This window comes from Cucurbita maxima, unplaced genomic scaffold, assembly GCF_002738345.1.
Source record: "Cucurbita maxima cultivar Rimu unplaced genomic scaffold, Cmax_1.0 Cma_Scf00047, whole genome shotgun sequence".
NCBI lineage: Eukaryota > Viridiplantae > Streptophyta > Magnoliopsida > Cucurbitales > Cucurbitaceae > Cucurbita > Cucurbita maxima.
The window spans coordinates 729755-741465 of NW_019272063.1; the positions used below are offsets into that span (position 1 = coordinate 729755).

At 37.2% G+C, this 11711-nt stretch overlaps 1 protein-coding gene across 1 annotated transcript; it reads right to left on the minus strand.

The window, feature by feature from the left end:
* Window positions 1–2879: 2879 nt before the first annotated feature.
* LOC111470826 (kinesin-like protein KIN-12B) lies at window positions 2880–10846 on the minus strand. Its single transcript, XM_023116467.1, has 16 exons — window positions 10329–10846; window positions 9821–9958; window positions 9646–9729; window positions 9428–9553; window positions 9284–9343; window positions 9147–9200; window positions 8916–9008; window positions 8164–8259; window positions 7734–7879; window positions 6953–7102; window positions 6738–6867; window positions 5391–6656; window positions 5213–5311; window positions 4962–5114; window positions 4097–4894; window positions 2880–3346 (listed from the first exon to the last, which is right to left on the minus strand). Exons 1-16 carry the CDS (start codon window positions 10629–10631, stop codon window positions 3092–3094), a joined length of 3951 nt encoding a protein of 1316 aa, XP_022972235.1. The 5' UTR covers window positions 10632–10846; the 3' UTR covers window positions 2880–3091.
* Window positions 10847–11711: the final 865 nt, after the last annotated feature.

Sequence of the window (11711 nt, forward strand, 5' to 3'; positions counted from 1 at the left end):
TGATTGGATGTAATTTGTTCTTATTCTCCATCACTTAGAAAAATAAAATTATAAATTTAATATCAAAACTAAAATACCATTTTGGTCGATTATTTCATCTTAGTCCCTAATACCTTAAATGTTACGTTTTATTAGTTTTCAAATTCTCCATTTTAGTCTCGGGAATTTTCAAATACCCTAATACTATTAATATTCATCAGCAATTTAACAACAATATGAATCATTCGTAACTAAAAAATAGAATGTTTGAGCGTTTAAGCAAAAACGACATAATTCACACAGATATTTTCGAAAATAATTTCTTTGAAAACTAAAAGATGGGACGGTAGGTTTGATAATTACAAGGTTGATGAGACTATTATTGTTTAATATATTTGGAATGAATGAATGCTTTATTTATTTATTTATTTTTTTCTGTTGCCTTTCTATTATGTTTGATTCTTTCATTTAAAGATGCAATTTCAGTGTCATTTGGATTCAAACTTTACCCCTTTTTTCTTGGGGTTATAGCTTCAGCTCCAAGCACTGTCCCTGTTATTCCATAACACAACATAGTACAGACAACGAGAAAATGTTTGTGTAACAATCAAACCGCCTCTCGTGAGAGATAACGCCAAGAAATTATCTGAGAGGTTAGAACAATGTGACTGACGATTTTATATCATTAAATATGACGGCTTTGTTAAATAATGTCTTCCCTCATTCCTTTCAAGAGAAAATCCTCTCTCTAAAACTTTTTGTGTCTCCTTTTTCCTTGCTATTACTTGATGATGAAGAGTTTTACACGGCTTCATATAAACGCATCTAATAATTAGAATAATGCGACGACTTAAGTTGAATAATATTTTCTAGCCCGGACCAAATAGGCCACTTATCCCTTCCATGAGAGAAAACACTCTCCCTTGGTTGAAAGGCTTGGTAATGAATATCTAGGAGAATCCAATGATTAAAACAATTTGATTGATGTTTGTTGTAACAACTCAAACCCACTACTAACAGATATTGTTCTCTCTGAGCTTTCACTTTGAGAGTTCCCCTCAAGGTTTTAAAAACTTTGGGGGTTTTCACACCCTTGTAAGAAATGCTTCATTCCCCTCTTCAACCAACGTGAGATCTCACAATCCACCCTCTTTAGGGGGTCTAGCGTCCTCGCTGACACATCGGCCGGTGTCTAGCTCTATACCATTTATAACAATCTAAGTTCATCGCTAGTAAATATTGTTTTCTATGGACTTTCCCCTCAAGGTTTTAAAAACTTTGGGGTTTTCACACCCTTGTAAGAAATGCTTCATTCCCCTCTTCAACCAACGTGAGATCTCACAATCCACCCTCTTTAGGAGGGTCTAGCGTCCTCGCTGACACATCGACCGATGTCTAGCTCTATACCATTTATAACAATCTAAGTTCATCGCTAGTAAATATTGTTTTCTATGGACTTTCCCTTCAAGGCTTTCTCTTAAGGTTTTAAAAGACGTTCACTAGCAAAATGTTTCCACATCTTTATACACACTATGCAACGTGACGACTTTGTTGAATAATGTTTTTCTACCGAGGCTAAGTACGGAACGAGGGGATGGTCCAATAATCATACCATTGCAAAAAAAAAAAAAAAAAAAAACCCATGTCTTTCCTAAGAGAAAATCTTCTCTTTCGAAAAGTTCTCTTATATTCTCTAGTTGTGGATAAAGTATTCGAAGGGTTAGAACAAGTTAGAAATTTTACGCGGTTGGATGAAAGAGCATCCAATAATTAAGAAGGGGCAACCATGTTGTGGTCTATGACAGCCTTTCACTCGGTGTAACCAAACTGTCCTCCCCCTTTCAAGGAAGAAAACTTTCTCATCTCTCACTAACAAGAACCAAACAGCCCCCTTCTTCTCCATTCCACCAAGAAAAAGAAAGCTCTTTCTCTCTCTCTCGCCATCACATAGCTGGAATTGTCTCCCAATGGTCACTTTCAAAATTCATTTCCATCTTTAAATTATGATGGGTCAGTTGTTTCTACTCTCATAGAGCTAGAGAGAGAGAATGGGCATTAAATATATGAAATCTGTGAGTTCCAATTGGGAGACGAAAGGATGAATGGATGGCTAGGGTTGAGAGCCCTACTTGTTTTTCTTTGTCTGTAAAGAGCCTATTTCTTTAAGAGAGAGAAAGTGGGACAAAGCCACAAGCATCCTGTTCTATGGTCTCCATGGCGTTAATAAATCAAAATGGTCTGTTCTTATTTGAGGAAGAGAAGTGCCAATGAACTGTCTGTCTGTTTGGTTTCACAGACATATTTCACTGATCCTTCTGAACATTGCTTCCTATCCATTTGACAACAAAACCAAATCAATAAATGAGAACAGCTCCAATTTCAGGTCTCTCATTTTTTTTTTTTTTTTTCCCCTTTCTCACAAGAGGGAATGAAATAACAATGAACTTTGATGATTGGCTACCATTATTATGCCCAAACTCTAAACATTGTCTCTGCTCCTTTACTTTGGGGTCCCATCCGTTATCCTTTTTGCATCAACATCACAATTTGGGACTCATTCCATGGTACCCATTGAACGGCTACTCCTAAGGAAGAGTATCTTAACCTCTAATAGAGAGCAGAGAAATTGAATGGTGAAGAACAATGCAAGCCATTTGTCAACAAGCTGACAACATGTCAGAATGACAATGAACTTTGCAGATATGAATACAAACTAAGAATCTATACTCAAGATTTCTCTCCTTAAGAAACAAAATATTGAGTGATATTTAATAAGCTAATATCAGAAGGAATAAAGCCTAACAATTACTTATCTAAAGTTGGTGGATTTCGATGGTAATCCTAATAAATGTGACTCGCATATTTGTCGAAACTAAGAGGCTTAAAATGTTGATGGGAGGGACACAATGAAAGAATTCTACGATTCATTCCACCCTTATGAACTTCCAGAATTTGAATTTGAATACAGACAATGGGGGAACTAGCACATAGTTCTCCTCATAATCAGAAGTAATAGCTATTGGGAACACCAACAAAGAGGGTATATTGAACAACCTATATATAATGGGAAATTTACGGGTGACATGCATCTGGTTGCCAAAACTTTTTCATCCTATATGTTGCATCTATCATATCCAGAAAACCAGGAAGGTTCTGAGAGTTTAGGTAGCTCACCATCATCACCATTGTAGAATGGCTCAAATTCCTCTTTCCAGCCCTGATCGATGGTTTCGTCTATGTCGTATTTGGCTTTGCTAGTTTCATCATCATAAGCAGGCCTCGTAGCTTCCTTTTCGAGTTTTTTCTTCAATTTATCAATCTGCTTGTAGGCCTTCTCGACTTCTTGCTCAGCTTCAATTGCTCGCTTCTGCAGATGTCATCAAAAGAAGTTAGACCAAAATTTACACTTATTAGATGCAAGCATAAAATCAGGCACGAAACAATCCCTATTTTCATTCAACGTAGGCTGAGCCAGAAAATATACAAGGCATATCTTTTCTAAAAATATCCAACTATAATGGAAGAAATGTGCAAGGTTTGTATTAAATGTGCAAAACTTGAGAAATAATTTTATGTTCAACTGTAGGACAACTTTGGTTAATAACTCAAAAAATGAACAGAATTAACCAAATTTAACATCAAATGTTTCCTTTTTAGCACCACCAACTTTAGAACTAAGCAGGATAGTAAGTCTTGCAAACGAAATACATTTTTTAATCAAAACTGTCCAAAGATTCTGGTTTAAGTGATGTGTATGTCAATTTTTTTTGCCGCCCTTCATCTGTAACAACCATTTTAAATCAATTAATAATTTTATGTTCAACTCAAAATTGGACAACCTTTGTTCATATAACTCCAAAATGAAGAGTGTTATTGGACATCCTTCATTTAAATCATTATATTTCCCTTTTTAGCACCACCAACTTTAGAACGAGGCCTGGCACACTGAGTATATATAGATCATTAAGTAATTTTATGTTCAACTCGAAGTTGGACTACCTTAGTATGCCTCCTCCCATGTAAAAAGTAATATGTTTCCACTAAAAGTTTTTTTTTATTATTATTATCAATAACTTTATAATGAGGCCTGGCAACCTATATCATTTTTTTAACTGACCTGAGCAGCAGCAACTCCATCTTCTGCTTCTTTTAACCGCACAAGCAATTCGCCTGCAGCCTGCACAGCTTCAGCAGTATCTCTCAATTGAGCTTGAAGCCCCTTGTTCTCATCTCTTAGATAGCGTCTTTCTCGTTCTCTTTCAACTTTTAGTGCAGAAATTTCAGCAGCAAGAGTGTTTATGAACTTGGACTCTGCACCCTTAACTCCTGCTCTAGCAGCTGCCTTTTTGACATCCCCAATTCCATCCTGTATCTTTCTATGTCTTAAAAGCAGTTGCATGTGCTTTTCTTCCAAGTCTGCATACTGTTCTAGTAACCGTGCATGCACTGCCATTGCCATTTGCATAGCTTCCTCCAACTCTTGAGCACATTTCTTCTCAGCTTCAAACTCTCGTTTTCTTTTTTCTGCTAGCAACCTGCTCGCTTCAAGTTCACTTCTCAGTTCCTCTGAAAGAGAGATCCACTTGCTCTCCGCCTCAGTCCAACGAACTCTCTCCTGTTCAAGTTTTTCCTCAACACTGTCTTCTATTAACTCTGGGATTGCACCAAGAGGTGTAGAGCTACTAGGTTCAGAATAAGTCAATTGCAAAAGAGACTTTTGCATTCGCGAGGATGTGGAAGGTGAATCAATGTAATATTGCAGCTGACTTCTTAAATCCTGAATCTCTTCCATTAGCACTTCTCTCTCGCCCAAGTCACAGAAATTCCTATAACTTTGCAACTCATCTTGAACTTTTTTCAACTCCATTCGTGTCTGTAGGACTTCAGGGTGATTCTCATATTTTTCCTTTAAAACCTGTACATGCCAAAGTTAGAAATGAAATAATCTCTCAGGGGAAATATTTCTAGATAGAGACTCGAACCTTATGCTCATATTTGAGGGACAATAGTTCCTCCTCCATGAACTCCTCAGACGGTAAAACACCATCCATGAGGCTCTCAAGCCGAATAATTTTGTCTTCTCTGGCTTGCCCAAGTACAGCATTGCATTCTCTCTCATGTTTGTACTGTTGTACCTGCGAAAGGCAGCCCCCCAAGCAAAGTCAAGCTAAATCAAAAGATATGGCCAGCAGGTCCAGGGGATAAAATACAGTCAAATCACGAAAGAACATACCAAACGGTTGAGTTGATTAATATCAAATGCTTGCTTGTTGCAGTATTCTTCAAGTGCCATTTCTCTTCTGATAGCCCCAGCAAGAACTTTCTCAACTGCCTGCAGAAGAACAAGAAAATATATAGATACATATACACACTAGCAGCCGGAAAAAAAATGGAATTTCAACTTCACATACTTTAGGAACTTGTATCCTGGACCTCTCGGCAGAGTCTGGTCCATCTACAGGTACTAATTGCAGATCTGAACTGCCTTTCTCCTCTCCAACCTCCAGCTGCTTTCTAATTCTGCAACAACTGCACATAAAAAGGTTTTCACCAGCAGCCTCATCACCGCACGATGTTTGCACGCCAACATCAATTTTGTTTATTGGCATATTAACCTTTTCTGCAGGTTTACATGAAAATCTGAATGAAGACCTTCTCAATGCTGAGCTCTGCCGACAACTATCAATAATTTCAAGCCCATTTCGGATGCTTGCAGCCAACTGCTCTGTAGTTACTGCAGTATTCTTACTCTGGGTAGACATTGATAGTGCATTAGCGGAGCTCCATCTCAAGGACTTTTCAAGTGGTTTTTGCAGAAGATCTAAGCCAAGCTTAGTCTCAGCTTGAAGATCTTTCTGTGAAGCAGACAACATCATTGAAGTCCTCAAGCTTTTCCTACTATCGCTGATTCTAGGTGAAGCACTTGCAGTAGGGGATTTAAGAGCTGGCGACACATCACAAGGAACTATGCTGAGACTTGGAGGCGAAACACAATTAAGAATTCCATTTGAGGAATTGTTGAGTGTATCCAAATCGGACTTGTTAGTCTGATATCCACTGAGAGGTTCAGAGGATGTACACAAGGGGCCATCTCCTGGAGTTTTTAGTTCTCCACTTTTTACTCCCTCCTCCATCAAAGAGCTCACAATATTATTCTCAGAAGGTTCACCTGAGAAGAGTTGGTCAAGCAAGTTTGTTGCTATTTGAGTTTGTGCTTCAAGGTTCTGGTGGTTTGTCAAGTCAGCACTGGAACATACTGGAGTATCGTAAACCGGCTCTTCTGTTGTACCAACAATCATAACTTCGTCTTGTACAGATGTTTCCTCTTCCATGTTTACATCTATACCATCAGAACTTTTCTTTCGATATTCAGTTCCAGAAAACTTATTTCCTTCTAAGGCAATTGATGAACCTAATTTAACAGTTTCAGTCTCCTTATCTTCACTAGCCTCAGAACCAGTATTTTGTTTGTCCAGTTGATCACAGAGCTTCTCAACAGCTTCCTCGTCAATTTCCATTTCTTCATCACCATCATCATCCACATGAGGTAATAATGTGATAGGACGACTTATACTAGATTTTAGTAGATATAAACTTCTACGGATCCATGCTGCAGAGTGTCCTCCATTTGCGTCATTTGAACTATTTCCATTTGACTTTAGTCTGTGTAGTTCATCCTATTAAACACCTCAGTTTAGTCACATTCTCAACTCAAACAGTACAAACATTACATGAGAATTGTTAGACAAAAAGAGTACCCTGAGCTGCCGTATCACTCCACGCAAGTGATTCACATCATCTTGCATAACTTCATTAACAACAGCTTTGTTTTTTATAGCTTTTGCACGCTGGGCAAACCTCAATGTACTAAAACTTTCATTCTTGCAGCTGCAAAAACAACCCACGTAACTTTACATTTCAAGAAGGAAAATTTTCTTCAAGGTAAGAGGAAGCTCTGCAATATTATATTAACCTTTGTGATGGAGAAATGGCGCAAACCATCGCTAGTTTTGCATTTCCCCCAAGAGATTCTTGCAATAAAAAAGTGAGCCTGGAGTCTCTGTATGGGATGTGCCTTTGTTTTCCAGTTTGAGAAATCTCGGCAAGAATATTGATTAGATTCCTGTACCACAATCGTTTTCTTAATAAAATGGGAAAAAAAGACTCTTCGAGGCGCATCCTTAGTGACACATGTCGACAAATTAAAACTTGAAATCAAAACACAAAATAGCTCAATTTAATAATCAAAACACAAAATAGCTAAATTTATTAATCCAAATACAAAAGAAGCTAAACTGCAAAAGTAATATCCTTCACTAAAGTGTGTGTGCACTATCTAAAATTTGATGTTGTTTTTCATGTTCAGCCGAGTCTTTTCCCGGAAGTTGAACATATGAAAACTACAATTCATAAAATAGTTTAATAATGTATTTTAATTCTTCATCATAGCAAAAGGAAAAGGATGCCAACTCTGTACAACACTTTTCCTCTAATGTTTGGTATCCGATACTTCCCTAGTTTTCTAGCTTGTCAAATAAACTTGATCGTAGTGCTCCATTTCTCTATACATGAAACGAAAATTTAAATATTTGTTGATATTTTGTTCACTGAAGATGAAAATAATAAAACATGCAGCTGTATCGACTCTGATAAATAATTAGCCAAATAATTAACATTAAAAAAACTCCCTGGTAAGATCACTGCTTAAATGATAGATCTGAACTATATATTCCACTAGTTTTCATTGGTTATACCCAAGTTGCGAGAGTGATCTGTTGATATTTCCTGCTTCCTTCAAACGCTCCCCAGCTGCACCTGTTAGCTTCTGCCTCTCGGAACCAGCTAAATCAACAAGATTTATTCTACTCGTTTTAAAGCTACTTAAACCATCTGCCATCCTCTGCACAATAAAATCATTGTCAATCTATATTGTCCAAGCACCAATACTTGAATATAGAAAGATGGTACTCATGCCTTTCCATTCTAAACAAACTGGATGATCATTATCCATTTTTTAAGTTATGGCGCCAATAGCTGTTAATCTAATCTAGTGATCAATGATCAATCATGATGACATTTACTTTTTCACTTTTCATGTTGCAGACAACCTTGTATGATAAATTCTTTGATTTAAATCCAATGATACCATATTAAAAGATATTAGCAACATTCTTTTAGTATTACCTTGGATCGAGATTCAACAACACAGGTAAAAACAGTATGCGACCGCGAACTCTCAGAATTAATACTTGTTGCACCAGTCCTTCTATTTGATAAACCCTGCATAATTATTCTATGATTATAAATATATGTGATGTTTAAAACTATCAAAGTCATTCTAAAAGGGTAACTAAAAAAGGGAGAAGAGTGGTGACCGTGAACTGATGCAAATTTTCATAAATATCACTACAAAACTGATGACAAGCCTTTCAAATTTCGAGATTTGAAAAGATTGCTGTATGATGGAAGCACTAATCTAATCAGTGCATCATTTATCTAATCAGTGCATCACTAATCTAATATTGCTAATATTTGCAATATTTGTTCTCATGCGGATGCAACGTAGAAAGAGGAAGAACCAAACAAATTCCAAATCAAGGTAGGCCAAATTACAATGATCCTTAGAAAGAAGAATCAATTAGCAATTTAACTTCATAATTTCAAAGCACAGGTTGTGTAAAGCCTAAATACAATCACATAAAGAGCTTATGGGTGCAATATATCATGGTTAAATCAAAGAGTTTCGGTTGTAATAACAGTAATTTATTATAATTGTTATAGAAAGGGTAATCTTTAACCATGACAAAAAGATAATATAAATATATAATAATACCCTTAACGTTTATATTTCAACTATGTTTGTGTGTTTGTGTGTTAAGCTTGTTTGGGCGTGCACTTTAGGTGCATGAATTAGCAGGATGAGGAAGGTAATAAACCTTCATTAAAAGCTGAGTAACGTCTGCCATTGTTGATACACACTCCTCCGTTAGATTTTCAACATAAACACCAGACTTTACATCTTCTCTAATCTGAAAGATGAATCCAACAGAAGACAGAATAAGCTTCTCATATAACAGGAAGTAGAACCATTGTTTCTTCTCTATTCTCTTAGTTTACTATTTGGAGAGAAAGTGAGCTATCAAGAGACAGTAGGAATTATCAATAACCTGGAGGTTTCTCTGATTTGGATCCAATAAATCAGTGATTTGCTCATTGTAAATCTGCAACAAAGTTTCCATAGAATTTGAACGAATTCATAGATAAAATATGAAGATCATACTGTAGAAGACAATTGTTGTCCAACCTCGAGAAAAGAACAGGAACACTGATACTTAAGTAACTTGTCAGCATGCTTCACTTGTTCCTGCAATTTTAATCAAAGACTAAATAACGTGAGATTATGCACCATTACTTTCAAGAGTCTAAGGACTAAAACTTCTAAATCCACCTCATTTATACGAGCAAAGAGTCGTTCAAAAACACGGAAAGTTAAGCCTTTTTGTTCGTTTAATAAATTGTCATCTGACAAAGAATTGGTTGGACCCCACATGGTATATGTCTTTCCACTTCCCGTCTGATTCAATGAGTACATAAACATTTAGAATGAGAAAATAAACATCATGAAGTGCAAGGAACAGAAAAGTGGACGAAGAGATGTAGACATACCTGTCCATATGCAAATACGGAACTGTTGAAACCTGCCATACAATTTTCAACTAGAGGTTCTCCTACAAGCTGGAAGATATCAAGCTGAAAACAGAATAAAACAAAAGTTAATCATTCACCCCGTATTTACTAATGCCCATCAACAAGCTACAAAAGAGGTCACTAAAGATCGTACCTGCGTTGCCTCTGTGTCAGCAACAGCATCAAAAGTAAAGGTTTGGCCATTAATTGACAAAGAATCATCAGTAACTTTCTGTATTATATTATCCCCTTCGTCTCTGTCCTTGCTCGATGGTCTCATCCGCACTACCACCTGAAAATCACAGACATAAATTATGTTTGGCAAGACAGTATTGGCAGCTAGAACAAAAAATCCTCTTACATTGAAAGTACATAATCTCTCCTTCTCCTGGCACTCATACCCCTCATCTCAGTTAACATATGCAGAATATTTTATCAATACAAGCCACAAATAAATCATAACAATAGGAAACACAGTTGAACATCCAGGTTTTAAGTAACATTACGGAAATCTGACATCTAAAACATGAGTGAACTGAACAGAAAAAAAAAAAAAAACGGAGTCACTCACTTCATTAGCTTAGTTAAGTTGCACAGAATGCCGCTTCTATTAGCTTAGTTAAGTTGAACCATAACACACATAATTGCAACACGAAATGTACCTTCACACCAGAATCAGACAACCCAGGGATCGAATTCTCAGCAAGGGCCTCCATACTGAGCTTCCGCTTGAGTGGATTGGAAGACAGAGGGCGGGGAGGGAGCGGGCTCTTCAACTTGGCCGGCGAGGGTTTGGAATCTGGAAGCATGGAGTTCGGATCTGAAGGCGGAGCATTCTCCTTGGAGGACTTAGGCTTCCGAGGGGGTCTTCCCTTGATTCCGGCGCTAGGGCACGACGAAGAAGGCTGGTCGGCGGCATGGGTATCTCGCAAGATACCGTTTCTTGGCTGCATAAAATGCTTCATTGGAAAGAAACGGCGAATTGGAGGAAGTAGAAAGGGATTTGACAGAGAGAAAGAAGAGTGAAGATTTTGAGGAAGACAAGAGAGCGAGAGAGAAGGAAGAAGAGAGAGAAATAGCCGTTAGAGAAGAGAGAGAGAGAGAGGGAAGAAATTTGAAATGACAGAACACATTCCACATGCAAAACCTCTTTATTATAATACAGAAGAAAGAAGAAACCTTTTTTGAATTTGACGGGTTTGGATCTGGATCCTTCACACGGATTCGGGTCGACCCGAGTATTTATAAGCCTACCAACTTTCGCTTGCTTTTGTCCTCCTTTATTCACTATTCCTTAATATTTAATTGTTTTTTCAATTTATAATTAAGAAAAAAATTACTTTTTTTAGACTCGGGATCTGGAGAGAGAGCTTGGAAGCTAATTTAGCTCAAAAGGCTCGGTTAGTCCCTCTCGACCAATTCAAAATCTAGACTAGACCTTGTAATAAGTAAAATGTGTTCAAAGTTCAGCTTGATGAGAACGAGCGTAGCATGATCTATGCATAATTCTATTCTTAGACAGAGGACCAATTTGCATGCTCCTCGACTATTCCCACAAAATAACTATTGACCTAAGAGGTTTCATTTCCAATGTATTGAAGCATCCTCTAGTTACCATGTGTTTCTTTTATGTTGCTGTTTCGTCGGTTTTTTTTATTAATTATAATTGGTTTTCATTTGGAGTTGGTTAAGTTCGAAATTGACTCAATATGTTCAAGAGTGGAAGATGGTAACTTGTGTTGGATTCTCATTTTCAATTATGAACGAGTCATGGTCCTTCGTCATAAGCTAAATGGAGAAGATGCCAAGAGAGAATGACACTAAACCATATACTTGAAAGGTTAATTGAGTCGTATACAAGCTGATCTAAACCCATGTAGGTCAGCCGAGGCCTAACACAAGCTAACTTAGGTGGATCGATCAAGGTCAAATCATAGCAATATGCTCATTGGTGGTTGTCACCACTATTTATAGTATTGTTTATTAACCAAAACAAAGATATGTGAATTAGAGATGGCTACATGTTGATGCTCGTGACTCAATGC